Source organism: Chionomys nivalis, chromosome 8 (genome assembly GCF_950005125.1).
Source record: "Chionomys nivalis chromosome 8, mChiNiv1.1, whole genome shotgun sequence".
NCBI classification, from domain to species: domain Eukaryota; kingdom Metazoa; phylum Chordata; class Mammalia; order Rodentia; family Cricetidae; genus Chionomys; species Chionomys nivalis.
Window position 1 is genome coordinate 65509559 of NC_080093.1, and position 16161 is coordinate 65525719.

The following is a 16161-nucleotide window of genomic DNA, read 5'->3' on the forward strand; positions in this document are numbered from 1 at the left end:
AAGGAGACCGAATAACTCCTTCTAGTTTACCTCTGATGCATAATATTTGGCCATAGATGCTTCTTTAATAAAGGGCCTTCCGGCTTCCAGGAGCCTGGCAGCATTGTACGTTAGTAACCGTGCGGCTTCCAGTTGGGTGGCCACCTGAGCCACTTGGTGTTGGAGCCCCTGTAACATTCAGACCCATGTTAGAAAATGACAACTTGAGCCGGGTGGTGGTGGCGTACGCCTTTAATCCCAGCACTCGGGAGGCAGATGCAGGCGGATCTCTGGGAGTTCGAGGCCAGCCTGGCCTACAAGAGCTAGTTCCGGGATGGGCACCAAAGCTACAGAGAAACCCTGTCTCGAAAAACCAAAAAAAAAGAAAAAAGAAAATGACAACTTGCAAAACTCAGCTTACCCCTGACTGCCAGAAGGAAACACAACGCTCACAGACTCAAAATCCACCCCAAAGGAACCTAAGCACATTCCTTTTACATACCTCAAATCTGCAATTGAAAGCGAAATAATACACTGCAGGCATTATTGTTGAATCTTTTTTGAAAAATTTCAAAGCTCATGTAATCCTGAACGATTTGTTAAGGTTTTAAATAATGTCATCATAACGTTAGGTTTTAAAACCTTGACTCTCACATTTAATAATTACTTTTAACTGCTTATGATAAAAATTGAGCTTACATGAAGTCCCAATATAACAAAGCAATCAAATATTATTTGCTTGATTAAATTAAGAAAATTTTGATTTTTGAACATAGCCTCAACACATTAAGTTGTTAGCTGTAAATTAATAAAAGAATATCTGAAGCACCAATTTTCTCCCGTCAACTAATTTTACTGATATGAGTCGATTCCAATGTTTAAGAACAGATAGGAGTGCTGGGTGGTGATGGCGCCTTTTATCCCAGCACTCGGGAGGCAGAGGCAGGTGGATGTTCGTAAGTTCGAGGCCAGCCTGGTCTACAAAGTGAGCTCCAGGACAGCCAGAGCTGTTACACAGAGAAACCCTGTCTCAGAAAGAAAAGAAAAGAAAAGAAAAGAAAAGAAAGAAGGAAGGAAGGAAGGAAGGAAGGAAGGAAGGAAGGAAGGAAGGAAGGAAGGAAGGATAGCAGTTACTCTAAAAACTTTTAATCTTAGTGTGTGTGCATGTATATGCATGTGTATAGATGTGTGTGCATTTGCCCATGTGTGCTTGTGTGGGAGCAGAGATGTTATTGTCTTCCTCTATGGGTCTTTATTTTCAGAGACAGGAGTCTCACTGAACCTGGTGCTCATTCTCCTGGCTGCTGGCTAGGAAGCCTCTGGGATGTGATGCCCTGCACCAGCACCGCCATTTCAGCCTCACTCAGCTTCTTTCTGCGCTCAGGTTTCCAAGTCTGCCCAGCAAATACTTTATCTATTAACCCATATCCCCAGCTTCCATTTTTAAAGAATAACTTTTAAAAAGCATATTTAAAAATTACTATCACCCTGAAACTTGCTTCCGTGATGAGGTAGCACTAGGTGCCTGCCAATGACTAATGTGACTTAGTGAGAAAATGAATGTCAACTGTGGTAGTGATAAACAGTTTGACAAGCCGTGCTGGGGCATGGAGGGGCATACCTGTAATCCCAGTGTTTGGGAAGGAGAAACAAGAGGGAGTGCTGAAGAGCATGTTCAGCCTGGGCTACACACTGAGGCCCTGTCTTAAGACTAAACAAACCCCAAAGACCCAATTTTCTAAAAATATGGCTTCAATGTTTACTACAGACTGGGATGATTTTCATGTCCATTCAAGCATTCAGTGTATGCTAGTTCTATGTTGTAGGACAGGAGGCACCACATTGAACTTATAGCCAGAATTCCTTGTCCTCATGATTTGAGTCAAAGAAGAATAGTCAACTAGTAATTTCAGTATATGTGAGGATTAAGACATTCTCAATTAAAGCAAGTACTTAATAATTCCATTAATGAAAAGCCTTTCCTAAAGGAAAGGAGTGAAAACTAGGGGGGATTGGCTTATAAATATCTAATAGACTCTTTTCTTCCTGTGATATTTGATATTTACACTATTTTGATATGCACAAAGCCTATCATAGATATGTAAGGTATGAAGCATCATGATACATGGGACACCTCTAAACTTATGCAGAGAGTATCTCCCTGCTATGACATGTCATCTCTTTCTGTGCTATGGGCATTGAACTCAGGGCCTTATGCTACACACTAGGCAGGCACGCTAGCATCAAGTCACACCCCCAGCCCACTATGACATCTTTTATTGAGGAAAATTAATTTCATAATCAAATTCTCTGCTTTGCTTTCTTTGTTTTCCTTCCTTCCTTACTTTCGAGATAATGTTTTCGTATATATCCTTCCTGCTGGCTGGTTTCCTACTTTTCTGTACCTGAGGCTGGTTCTGAAGTCAGGGCAATCTTCCCACCTTCGCCTTCCTCATACTAGTATCATAGGCATGTGCCACTGCACTTGGAAAATTTACTAATTATTTTCCTTTATAACTAGCTTTTTTATGTCTCACTTATGAAATCCTTTCTTACTTTAATGTCATAAACATAGTCTCCTACTTCCTTTCTAAAAATTTAAACTTCTTTTATTTTTTATTTTATTTTATTTTTTTTACAGGATTTCTCTGATGTATCTGAACTCTTCTGCTAAAAGAAGCAAAGATAATTTCTCTTTCCCCCCACATGGAGAGAGTAGTCTCCCTTTGTGGCCTATGAAGTTGCTTCTACCATGTATCAGTCTGCACACATGCATGTCTGTTGCTGGCCTTTCTGTCTTTGCCGATTAGTCAATTTTCCTGTTTTATATTTATGTTAGTGTTCTATAGGTTCTGATGTAGAATTCAGAGATTATAGTCATTTTTGCAAAACACCTTTGGGTCAGTTAAGCAAGTCACCATAGTGTTTATTCAATGACCACATGAGGGACCATGGGAAGCAGAAAGGTTACAGAGGTATGCCTCCTGCCTTGAAAACCATACCCCCAAAAAACCTTCTAATCACTAGATATAGGTCCCCTGAGTGCACAGTAAACACAAGGCATTGCATGGAAGACATGCTCGAATCTATGCTGAAGAGTCAACTGAGAGACATAAAGGTGAACTGCCTAGGGCTATCCTTAAAGCTCCGGAGCCGAGAGATGACAAGGATGCCAGTGACACATCTGATGGGGGATGCCCTTCTTCTTGCTATGAATATGTTTTATTTCCATTAGTTATTAGAGAAGTTGTTTCTGCCAATGGCTTAGTGAAGCCATGTGGGAAATCTGAACAGAGATATAGAGAGAAAACAGGCAGAGTCAGGGAGACGCCATGTAGGTGCCGAAGGAGAAAGATGCCAGCCGCCAGCCAGAACCTTATCTGAAGGCCACAGTCTCGTGGCGATACATGGATTAATAGAAATGGGTTAATTTAAGATGTAAGGGTTAGCTAAAAATATGCTTAAACTATTGGCCAAACAGTGTTATAATTAATATAGTTTCTGTGTTATTATTCAGGTTTTAGCAGCCAGGAAACAAACGAGCAGTCTTTGCCTACACACATCCAGGTGAAAAACAAGTTATTTTGGTGAGAAGATAGTCAGCTATTACCCTAATGACTCTCACCAAAGTTTATATAGTTAACGATCACCCGCCCCCCCCCCCCCTTTGAGACAGGGTCTCTCTACATAGCCCTGGCTGTCCTGGAACTCACTATGTGGACCAGACTCACAGAGATCTGTGTGCTCTGCCTCCTGAGTGCTGGGATTATAAAGGCATGTGCCACCATGCCTAGCATGATCAAATTTCTTTTCTTGTTTTCTTTTTTTCTTTTTTTTTCCTGAGAAAGGGCTTCTCTGTGTCCTTAGATGTCCTGGAACTAACTCTGCAGACCAGGCTAGCCTTGAACTCACATATCTGCTTGCCTCTGCCCACCAAGTGCTGGGATTAAAAGACATGTGCCACCACTACCCCAGTGATCAAACTTTTAACATCAAATTCCTGACTTAAAAAAAAAAAATCATACACCTCAATGGCTTTTAAAAATGCTTCCACTATTAAACGCAGTAGTTTACCTAATCCCTAGTATATATAAAGAAACACTGACTCCTAGCTAACAGGGAAAATCAAAATCCCCCTTTAACCTGTCTCACTGTTGACCCTTCTTGCCGCCACCTGGACCCTATCTCTATCTTGAGACAGTATGCTACACTGAAATGGAAATTGGACTAGAAGCCATGACAAAACATCACAGCAGCTACACAGCTTTGGGAACCCATCTTCTTTGTGTCCCAGTTTCTCTAGTGTAGGAGGGGGGTGGTTGTAGGCGCTATAGCCAGTACAGGTCAAGCAGTCCTAATCCAAAAATCAGAAATCCAAAATGCTTCAAAATCTAAAACCTTTTGAGTATCTAGATGGTGCCACAAGTAGAAAGTTCAACCCATGATATTTCCTTTCATATATAAAACTATTAAAAGCATTATATAAAATAACCTCAAATCTACATACAGGGTGTATATGGAATATAAATGTTTAGATTTGCCTCACATCCTCAGGATATCTTACCATGTCCACAAAAATGTCCCAAAACTCTAAAAACCTGAAACCTTACTAGTGCCAGGCATTTCAGATAAAGTCATTTGAACCTGTATGCGGAAGAGCCAGGGCGTGAACTCAAGAGATGGCGGACTTTTGAGGTGGTGAGGAGACAGCTCTCCAGTGCCCACCACGGCATCCCGAACATATAGCAGCTGCCCCAAGGTCTATGGTTCTGCTGGTGGAAAAGATTAAGGTGGCCACAGCTGTATGCCATGAGACCTATTTCTCTTCCCAAGTAAACATCCTCGGGGGACTCCTCCATGGCTTTCAACACAGGAAGAGGGAAAGCCCAAGAAAACAGAAAGAGTTTAGTTATATACACCTGAAAATCAAATACTCGTTTGCCGAACTGAGTCCTTTCTTTAATGTATGGAACGGTGTAGTCAAAACATCCTTGGGCCAGTCCTAGCATCTGTTAAAAAGAGAGACAGAGAAACAAAAGATCAAAATGTATTTGGTTCAAGTTTATGCTTTTAGTTACCCAAAGTTGCAATTCCTTTCAAGGGAGATGGAATCACTGGGGAAGGGGAGAAGGGGAATGCAGAGTGGGGTGTATTGGGTATTCCCTGTATACCTTTACCCATTTCATCTGACCATCTGCAGACAGGATGGACTGATCTCATAAATGGAGGAGTGAGTGTATTTCATTCTAGCACAGAGGCAAATCTTTGCTACAGCTATGTTCATATAACCAGGATACTGCTCCCAAATCCTCTCTACTAGGCAGAACCAGAACTGACCCGAAACTCTAGACGGCAGACTGTTTCTCTAGTCCTCAAAGCCAAATGCGGAATGACACTTCTCTTCTTTGTTTTTCTTTTGCTTAAGTCCAGAGAGGGAAAATCCAGGGTATGGACAAGCCCTCTACCACTGAGTGGGAAAAAGGGGGGATGAAGGAGTGTGCCAAAACATCAGGATTTTAAAAAAAGCTCCGTTCAGACAACTCATGAAAGAATCTGGTAAAAACATTAATTTACACACTCAAAGAACAAGTCAGGATGGGGTAACAATTTTAGCTGAACTGTCTCATTGCTAACCAATTTCCATATCTATTGAACGATCCAAGCTTAAAAATGGTTTCTAAACTTCAACATTAGGGAGCTAGTAAATCACTATCTAATTATGTCAAACTATGTAGGTTTTTAAAAAAAGAAAAAAAAAATCAATAGTTAAAGCTTTGGGGGGAAAATGCTCACAAACATCAATATTTCATTAGTGTTCATTCACATTTTCTTTTAGCTTTTATTTAGTATTCTTTGGAGAACAGAAGATCATATCTAAAATGAAGGTGCCAATGCCTCCACAAATCCCAAATTAAAACAAGGCAGCAAGATTTTTGTGGTTACAGATGATGTCACCTTCCGCACATCTCTACGGATGGGACGATTGATTTCAATTTTTAAATATTTTTCATCATTTTTAATGTGTATGGGCACTTTGTCTGCAGGTTTGTATGTGCAACATGTGCTTGTAGGACCTTCAGAGGCAGAACAGAGCACTGGATCCCCGGGGACTGGAGTTACAGCTGGTTGTGAGCCTTCACGTGTGTGCTGGGAATCAAACCTTGGTTCTCCAGAGGAGCAGCCCCTGATTTTGTTTTTTTAGATAGGTTTGCTATGTATCCAGGTTGGCCTTGAACTTGCCATCTGTATCCTCAAGTTCTCAACCCTTCTGCCTCAAACGTTGAGAGAACTGGGGTCGCAGGCATGTGCCAACATGTCTGACTTAAATTGTGCCAACATCACTGGCTTACCCACTGAAATTTATCAACTGCGAGTGAAAACATGCATTTCTATCTGGGCAAAATGTTTCCGTCTTAAAAAGTAAAGAAATAAATTTTCTGCAACTACAGAGTTTTGAGGACCGGGACTCCAGTTCACTGTACACATACCTTGTCCTCTGCAAGCACCCACTGAGACACGTTATGCACCTGCTCTTAGCATTTCACTGGGTTATAAGAGATTGTAGGGTAATTGGAGTGAAGCTCATGCCATAGACTTCACGGCCAGAACTTCTATCTTATGTGTATGTATAGGAACCGTGTGGAGCTAACGCTGTTTCTGATGAAGTTTTATAACAAGAAAACCTTTAAAAGCACAGGTATGCCAGTATGCTTTCTAACTTTGTTAGAAACCGAAGTTCAATCTTGATCTAAGAATAGTTTGTTAGGTTAGGGTATAGTTTAGAGGTAGAGCCGACTGTTAGTACGTTTGGGGTCCTGGATTTAATCCTCAGCAACTCCCCCCACCAAAAAAAAAAAACAAAAAAAACCCAGTTTGTTAATGAAGTTAAGAACAGCAGAAAAAATGTGGAGGAATAATAATTCAACATTCAACTATTTCAACAGATGTAATTTATAGCAAAATCTACAATCTGTAAGTTAGTAATCTTAGTGACTGATTAAAAACAAATACCTATCTGACTATTAATGAGTTCAGGAAGGACTTGGGGGCCCCAACTTTCACTGTTGAACAACCAGCTACTGATGGGTTTTGGTGGGGGTGAGTCATTGCCTTCAGTTGTGTACGCACCGACAACTCCAGTAGGCTCCAGTGCATAGCCCCAACCCAATGCTCACATAGATGGCCCTGGAAATGGATCACTAAAAAAAAACCTTGCGGTCATGAATCCTGAATCTGATAGGATGAAGGGGTGGTGATAATTATGTGTGTGTGAGTGTGTATGATATGATATAATATACACTAAGGGTTGTGACTAGGGTTATATATACATGTGTGCATGTATATGTATGGAACCTCACAGACTATATATCTTTATATAATAAAATGATTGTTCTTAATTTTAAAAATTTCTAAAAGAATCAATTTCAGGTTTTGAAAAGTTAACTGAAAAATAATGCCATATTTATTATGTAATATACTTGGAAGTTACTGGTCTAGGTAATAGATAATACTGTGATGGTTTCGAAGTAGAAAACAGCTATCACTAAGTCACTGTTTGTTCTTCTGTTATATAATTTACCAAAGTACAATTTGAGAGAAATCATCTGAACTCATTCCTTTTCCTCATGCAAGGACAGGGTGCCATCTTGTGTTCACGAGCTTCCAGATACTGCTCTTATTGCATTTTTTTTTAAAGCTTTAATTGGCTTGAAATGAGCAAGAGCTAAGATGTGACTTACCTGTGCTGCAATTCCTATTCTACCTTCATTAAGACTTCCTATGGCATATTTATAACCATGTCCAACTTTTCCCAAAACATTGGTTTCTGGAACCTGAAAATACAAATGTATACTTACTTCTAAATTTAGATTTACACAATTTGTTTTGATTCTAAATATATATAACATGAAAATACACATACACATACTCGAATGTATGTCTATCCCCTATTTGTGTGGTAATACTCTATCACAGTATTGAGTAAGCGTCAATGAGAGAAGGGGCACAGATGGCTCAGCAGTTAGGAGTGCTTGTTTTTCCAAAGGACCTGAGTTCAACTCCTAGCATTCAACATGATGGTTCACAACCATCCACATCTCCAGTTTCAGGGGACCTGACATTCTGAAGGCATCAGGTACCCATGTGGTACACATACATGTACCCAGGAAAAACACTTACACATAGAAAATAAAATAAAATCTAACACAATTAAGAAAAAATACTGCCCAAAGTCCAGTTTGAGAGCCAGCTGACTTCTGTGTCTCCTCACTATTTTCCTCAAGTCTGTGTTGCTCACTCTTGCAAACTCCTGAGCCAAAGCACAATCTACTTAGTGAATGAATGAATTTAGAAAAAGGCAATCTCATATAATTGGTCAATAACATAAATGGATAACAATTCACCTTCAATTCCTATTTGTATGTTAATACTGTGAGATAATTTATTAGAAACTTCAAAAAATGTGAAGTATTTCCAAAGGCAAGAGTAAGAAACTGTTCTGCTGAGACAATTCATTTTCAGAAAAGTCTGCTGAGGTATGTGTGTGTGTTTCTGTGAGTGCACATTTGTGAGTGTGCACAGTCTCCTGCTCAGTAGGAGGAGAAAGGAAGACAACAAACTATAATATTTCTTCATAATATAAAAAAATTAATACTAGAAGTGGAGAGATGGGCCAGAGGTTCAGAGGATTTGTCTATAATTCCGGTTCCTACACTCTCTTTTGGCCTCCCAGGACCAGACTCTCTCTCTCTCTCTCTCTCTCTCTCTCTCTCTCTCTCTCTCTCTCTCTCTCTCGTGTGTGAACACACAAAACAGCATTCATATACACATAAAGCAAAAATATCCTTAATATAATATAGGAACAATAGAAAATACTTCACTTTAGTTAGGAGTGAGAGCAGGGAGGAACGGAGAAGGGTAAGGGAAAGTAGAAGAAAGAAGGAGCGAGGCCCAAAGACATCTGTAAAGACATCTCAGCACCTCCATGCACATGTGCAGTGGAACATCTGTGACGCCCCACCCTGCTCAAGGCGTGCTCTAGCTCAGCTTCAGCATCCTGGAGATCTATTGTAGATTGCTGCCTGCCTGCATTCCACTCTCACTGAGCAACATCCCCATCTTGTGGCCACCAGTGTACCGACCTCAGAATTCCTCCTCCACGCAGTGTTTGGTTCACAAGTGCCAATCATAAAAAGTGTAAATGTTTCAGAAGTGTGTACGTTGTAAGGACAATACGTGAGGTTAACTTCTGGCATTTGATTTCTAGGTGAGAGGCTGGACAGAAAAGTTTCCACTCTGGGTCTCGACTCTTGTGAAAAATGCCCTTGGTCAGGGGGCTTAACTGCTGGCCAGTTCCACCAAGGACTCTCCTGTGCACACACGCTTACACCACTTGCTGTTTTGACATTTCTCTTGTATACTTCCTATAGTCCTGTAGAAGGCTTATTTCTCATCAGTCTTTTACTGAACATTCTAGAATATTCTGGAATACCTACCTTGACATTTTCAAATGTTAACTGGCAGGTGGAAGAAGCTCTGATGCCCATCTTGTTTTCCTTTTTTCCTACATGGAAACCTTCTGTGTCTCGGTCTACTAAGAAGCAGGTGATGCCTTTGTATCCCTGGAAAGATTTTAACTGTGATTATACTTGGGCTTTTGTTTGGCTCCCAGAACCCACATTGTAGCTCCCAACTGTCTGCAACTCTACTTTCATGGGATCCGGTTCCCTCTTCTGGCTTTCATGATCATCAGACATGCATGTGGTTCACAAACATACACACAGGCAAAACACTCACACACGTAAAAAAAAAAACTAAATTAAAATTTAAAACAAACATAAAAGAGTTCAAAGTACAATGAAAGTTACAGGGCTGGAGAGAGGGCTCAGCTGGTAAAGTGCTGCTGGGCCAACAAGAGGATGTAGGTTTGATCCGAAGTACCCATGCAAAGAACTGAGCATGGTGGCATGTGCCTGTAACACCCATGCTATGGAGGCAGAGGCAGGTGACTCCCTGGGGCTTGCTGGCCAGTCAGCCAAGCTCTATCAGTAAGGCCTAGGTGCTAATGCCTCAAAAAGAGCTGGGTGGGGGGAGCTGGAGAGAGGAGTCAGTAATTAAGAGCATGTACTGCTCTCTCAGAGAACTCAAGTTTGGTTCCCCGCACTACATGGATGACTCACAACCACCTGTAACTCCAGCTGCAGTGGATCTGATATCTTCTGGACTCCATGGGCACCCGTACCCATGTGTACATACCCCTACACAGACAAACACATATACACATAGCTAAAAATTCATTTGAAAAATCAATCTTTAAGACATGGCCAGCTCCTGAGAAACAGTGCCGGAGGTTGATGTCTGGCTCCCTCACAGTTGCGCCCACATCTACAAAAGTACACACATGTACAAAAGGGAAAGAAAGCTAACATGGACCTTAGTAATAAATACTGAAGGACTCTGAATTGCAATATGTGTGTACAAAACCAGAATAATCGGGGAATATTAGTTATTAAATCAAGAACCTTCTGCCAGACGTGGTGGTGCACCCTTTAAGCGCACCTCAGCACTTGGGAAGCTGAGGCAGGCAGACCTCCCTCTGTGAGTTCGAGGCCAGCCTGGTCTGTATATCAAGTTCTAGGACAGAGAGGAACCTTACTACTACTTGTACTTTTCCAGAAACCACATAGGTGTTAAAAATTATTTTTATAATAAGTATGTCATCATGAGACTACCATGTTTTAAATTCAATATTCTTAAATCAGACAAAATAAAACAAATTTACCATTTTGCTGTATGATTTTCTTCCATCTGAATAAAATATTCTTAAAGTAACATTCTTCAATATTCTTCAGAGTAAGTGTATTTTACAAGTACTTATGTCCTTCATTATTACACAGGAAAACTGAAGTTCTACTCAGTTAAAGACTAGGATATTAGGAATAAGTAAGAGTGGTATTCTACGTAATTCATAAGTTTGTCAACAATGGCTCTTTTAGATGAGTAAGAGTGAAAAAAATGGTCAATTCAACTTTACAGAACAAGGAAATAAAGTCTAATCCTAAAGAGGGACCGGAAGAAGGAAAAGAAAAAAGAGAAAAGGTGAGAAGAGGGAGGAAAGACATTTTTCTTTAAACTTACAGAGGCAGGGTCTGCATTTGCGAAAACCAGGAAGAGCTCTGCATGTTCAGCATTGCTAATCCACATCTTTGACCCATTGATGATGTAGTCACTTCCATTTTTCTCAGCTCTTGTTTTCAAAGAAAAAGGGTCACTACCAGCTCCAGCTTCAGAAAGGCAGAAGCTCCCTAGCTATACATGTGAGGGGGAAAAATTAATTGCATTTATTCTTTGCATAACAAGTCATAGGAGCTTGTTTTGTCTTTCAAGACAGGGTTTCTCTGTGTAGCCCTGGCTGTCCTAGGAACTCACACTGTAGACCAGGCTGGACTTGAACTCAGAGATCCACCTGCTTCTGCCTCCTAAGTGCTGGGATTAGAGCTGTGTACTGCCAATGCCCAGCTTTAAAAATGGACATTTGTAAGTCAAACCTTTAGTTACTTTTCAAAAAAATTCTATATTTAGGCTGGACATGGTGGCGCATGCCTTTAATCACAACACTTAGATTGCAAAGGCAGGCAGATCTCTGTGAGTTTGAGGTCAGCTTGGTCTATAAGTTCCAGACCTGCAAAGGTTACAAGAAAGACCCTGTATTTAAAAAGTCTATATTCATCAAAATAGAATTGTGATTATTATTTTTTCAAATGCACCTTACTATTTATCTAAGGTAAAGTAAGGATTTAGGAATACATTGGTGTGGAACATTTCCTAGTCTGTCTTAAGACTTCCCATGGTACACTTAGAACCACAGCCATCTCAGAACTCAGGAAGATGATGCAGGAAGATCAATGTAATTTTGAAGCCAGAAAAAAAACAAAGTAACACATGCTTAACTTTATTCAATCTAGTAGAAAGTGGTACTGGCTGGTTTTGTGTGTCAACTTGACACAAGTTAGAGTCATCAGAGAGGAAGGAAGGAGCCTCAGCTGAGAAAATGCCTCCATGAAATCCAGCTGTCAGGCATTTTCTCAATTAGTGATCAGTGTGTGGAGGACCCAGTCCATACTAGATGGGTCCTTCTTATTCCTGGGCTGGTGGTTCTAGGTTTCTATAAGAAAGCAGGCTGAGCAAGCCAGGGGAAGAGAGTCAGTAAGCAGCACCCCTCCATGGCCTCTGCATCAGTTTCAGTGTCCAGGATCGTGCCTTGTCTGAGCTCCTGTCCTGACTTCCTTCAGTGAGGAACAGCAGTTCTGAAGTGTACGCCACACAAACCCTTTCCGCCCCAGCTTGCATTTTGGTCATGGTGTTTCATGGCAGCAATAGAAATCCTAACCGAGACAAAAGTGATCTCAACAAAGAGACTGGGAAATGAATTGATATAAGAAGTACTGATGTCTTCTGACACAGGATCTCACGCTCCATCCCAGCCTGGTCTGGTCTCAAACCCCAGCCTCTGAGTACTAGGATTACAAACATGCACTGCCATGCCTGGCTGAAAAGAATCATCTGATAATTATTTCCTAAATTTCCACATGACAAATGAGAGGCAGAATGTATTTCTCTGGTAGCAGCAATTTATCGAGCATTGCTTGGTTGATTGATGGTGCTGCATTGTGGTCTTGGATAATTAAAGTCAATACTGCAGTTACTTTTCTCCCCAAAATATTGTAAACGTAGACTCAGTCCATTTCAGCAAGTCATTTCAACTCACTTTTTCTGTTGCCAGTTTAGGAAAGTAGGTAGCCTTCTGTTCTTCTGTACCGAGCTTTCTGAGCAGGTTGTTAACTATTGTGTTCTGGATGTCACACATGAGAGCCACGGATGCATCCACTTTGGCTAGCTCCTCTATCACTATGACAGTGCAGAAAAAGGAAGCTTCTGTTCCTCCATATTTTTCATCAATTCCAATGCCCATCAGCTAAAGCAATGACAGAGGAGAAAGATGAGACAGGTCAGGAAAGTTGTTTATACTGGGAAACTTCTTACAAGTAAAAATTCAAAAATAAATTGTAAACACATAAATTACCTAGGGCCCCTTGTGCTAGGCAAGCATTTCACCACCTTCCAAGCTACATCCACAGCCCATCACATATATTCTGAGTTTTAAAATTTTATGGATATTTTAATTTGACATAGCTATTTTGCTATAAACAATAGTTTATTAAAAACACTAGTTTTTTGTTTGCTTTTTTTTGAGAAGGATGAAGTTTAAGCTAGAGATGCTCCCCCACCCCCACTTTGGGCCTGTGATAACAAAAAAAAGACACAAAATACCTTGAAGCATAAAAGAATGGGATAAGGAAACTAAGGAATGCACAAGATATTTTGGTATTTCAATACAGGCCCCTGTATACTGATTTGATGGAACAAGCAAATGCATGAGAGTAGCCAGCTCCCAGTGGACATGTCTATAGCTGTCGTTGACATAGTGTCTTCTAAGCAGGCCTTTTGACTTGACCTTGACCCTTTCAGTAGAAACAATGACTGCATGACCATCCATAAGGGGCCACTTCAGCAAGTCCAAGATGGTGAGCAGACAACATTTGGTAGTGTCTGAGTGACACACCCAAGAAATCATAGGTGCTGATACACAGACTAAATGTTGGTCAAGGCTTCCCAATAGGTGGCCATTTGATCTTAATGTCTAAGTCTGGGACATGGAATGTCCTTAGTGCTGCTCTAGGTTTAATTGTCCTTATTTTAGGAAAGGAACACGACGACACATACCAGTGGCTCAAGACCCACATCTGGTAGCTGAAGGGGTGATGTTCCCTTTCTCTCTCGGTTCTCTTAGAACAGCACGGCTAAGTTAGGGCTACGGCTGTATGTATCATTAGGCTGTGTGTTTCATGTTAGGCTGATGCTGTAGCTGACATGAAGGCAGAACCATGAAGGATGAAAAGTGCAGCGTGAGAGAACTGGAAGAGACTTCTCCTCGTGAGCAATTGTTAGCACTACTGCTTCTCCGTAAAAGTCACCAGTCCGCTTTAACTGGGAATATGTGACCGGTAACTAACACTGGACTACAGAGTTAGGAGGCAGGTGAGCTACAGTAAGAGCCGTTTACGGAGGTGGGACAGTGAGCGCGCGTGGCCATGAATATAGATAAGGATTACTAGGGCAGGAGAGCCATTTTCTTTTTTTTTTTTTTTTTTTTGGTTTTTCGAGACAGGGTTTCTCTGTGGTTTTGGAGCCTGTCCTGGAACTAGCTCTTGTAGACCAGGCTGGTCTCGAACTCACAGAGATCCGCCTGCCTCTGCCTCCCGAGTGCTGGGATTAAAGGCATGCGCCACCACTGCCCGGCCAGGAGAGCCATTTTCAAGCCGTGACACCACCAAAGGACGTCCCACAGAGGCTGGGGGTGGGGATGGAGTCCGTCAGTGACGGCAGAACTGAGCTGGAAGATAACCCCATAGGCTCTTTGTCTTACACTCTAGACTTCTGTGTATGTAACCACTGTGTCTCCACATAAGATTCCAGTTTTCTAAGTGTTTCATTGATAACAGAAAGTTAGGAAAATCGTCAAAAGCTGATCCATTAAAACAAGAAGAAATGAAATCATAAGGCTAAAAAAAAAAATTATGACCCAAAGCCACTTTTCAATAAGGTGACAGACAAGACACGGAGGGTGGTGCTGAGTATCAGTGACTAGTTCTGGCACATCCTTAGTATTAAAAAAAATTCATTAGCACCTAGAGAAGGGAGACACCGGGAATGAGTATGGTGATTGTTTTGTTTTTTCGAGACAGACTTTCTCTGTGTAACAGCTCTGGTTGTCCTGGAACTTGCTCTGTAGACCAGGCTGGACTTTAATTTAGAGAGATCCACCTGCCTCTGCCTCCTGAGTGCTGGGATTAAAAGCATTTACCATCGCCCGGCTCAGTATGGTGACTTTTAAGACGTTCTTCCACGGAGTTCCCACACTGATAACACTCTACTCACAGCCAGATTAATTCTACTTTAATCTATTTTATATGCCATACTCTCACAGAAGGGCTATAAGAATTTCAGAGCTGGAAATCTGGTTAATGTGGAACTCAGATATCAAGTTTAAGATTTAACATTGCTCTGCTTTAAGACTGCCATACACACAAGAAACCACACATATTGTCTATAATGTGTACTGTTCGAAGGAACTAGCTAGTTCTTTGTTGCCCTGTGCACTGTAGAATGTTGAGTTAGGAGTGTCCCACATCTCTACTCCACCAGATGCTAGTGGACTTCTTTAAGAGCATTTGCAATTTAAACTCTCATTTCAGTTAAACATCTTTAACTGTATAAAATCAACTAAGACCTTAACTGAAAAGAAACACAGATAATTTTGTCTAGGAGTGAGGAATTCACTTTGTTCATCATGACCTCTCAATTAAAAAGTCTGCATATGCCGGGCGATGGTGGCGCACGCCTTTAATCCCAGAACTTGGGAGGCAGAGGCAGGCGGATCTCTGTGAGTTCGAGACCAGCCTGGTCTACAGAGCTAGTTCCAGGACAGGCTCCAAAGCCACAGAGAAACCCTGTCTCGAAAAACAAAAAAAAAAAAAAACAAACAAACAAACAAAAAAGTCTGCATATATTTTTGAATGTATTTAAAAGTAGTTGGCCAACGCAAAATGTAGTCCATGTTATTTGTGTGCTTTTGGCTTTGTATGGGTAATTTTTGTCTTTTTTTTTTTTTTTGAGAGGGAAAGAACATGAAGTTGGGTGGGTAGGGAGGTGGGGGAAGACCTGGTAGGGGGAGGGAAAAGAATATGATAAAAATATATCATATGAAAAAATTCAAATAAAAAGTTTGAAATGAGAATTATGAAACATATACCCCTTGTTGAAATAATCCTTGTATCACCGATTTATCCATTTTTGAATTTTCATCCATAGTTGAAACCAAAGGAGCAATTTGTTCCTGTGCAAATTTCTTAACTGTGAAGGAAAAAGAATTGTTGATAAGTCTATGCTTAAGTAGATAAGATGGATATCTTTAAGAAAGAAATAGTTCATTAACAGTTTTTGATAAACTTCTACTTTTTAACCAATAAATTAAAATACACATGACCATTTTAGTCTTTCAGAATAGAAACTACAACTTCCTTCTTTAAATACAGAAAAAAGCACTTCCCTATCCCCTTTGGA

At 40.8% G+C, this 16161-nt stretch overlaps 1 protein-coding gene across 1 annotated transcript in view; it reads right to left on the reverse strand.

Annotated features, from left to right (window-relative positions):
- Acadsb (acyl-CoA dehydrogenase short/branched chain) overlaps window positions 1-16161 on the reverse strand; it is a 47567-nt gene that overhangs the window by 8492 nt on the left and 22914 nt on the right. The window contains exons 3-9 of the mRNA XM_057778143.1: window positions 15851-15951; window positions 12746-12952; window positions 11116-11286; window positions 9474-9599; window positions 7719-7811; window positions 4899-4988; window positions 31-168 (exon numbers count right to left, since the gene is read on the reverse strand). Of these exons, the coding sequence (XP_057634126.1) occupies window positions 31-168; window positions 4899-4988; window positions 7719-7811; window positions 9474-9599; window positions 11116-11286; window positions 12746-12952; window positions 15851-15951 (926 nt within the window). The remainder of the gene's footprint in view (window positions 1-30; window positions 169-4898; window positions 4989-7718; window positions 7812-9473; window positions 9600-11115; window positions 11287-12745; window positions 12953-15850; window positions 15952-16161) is intronic.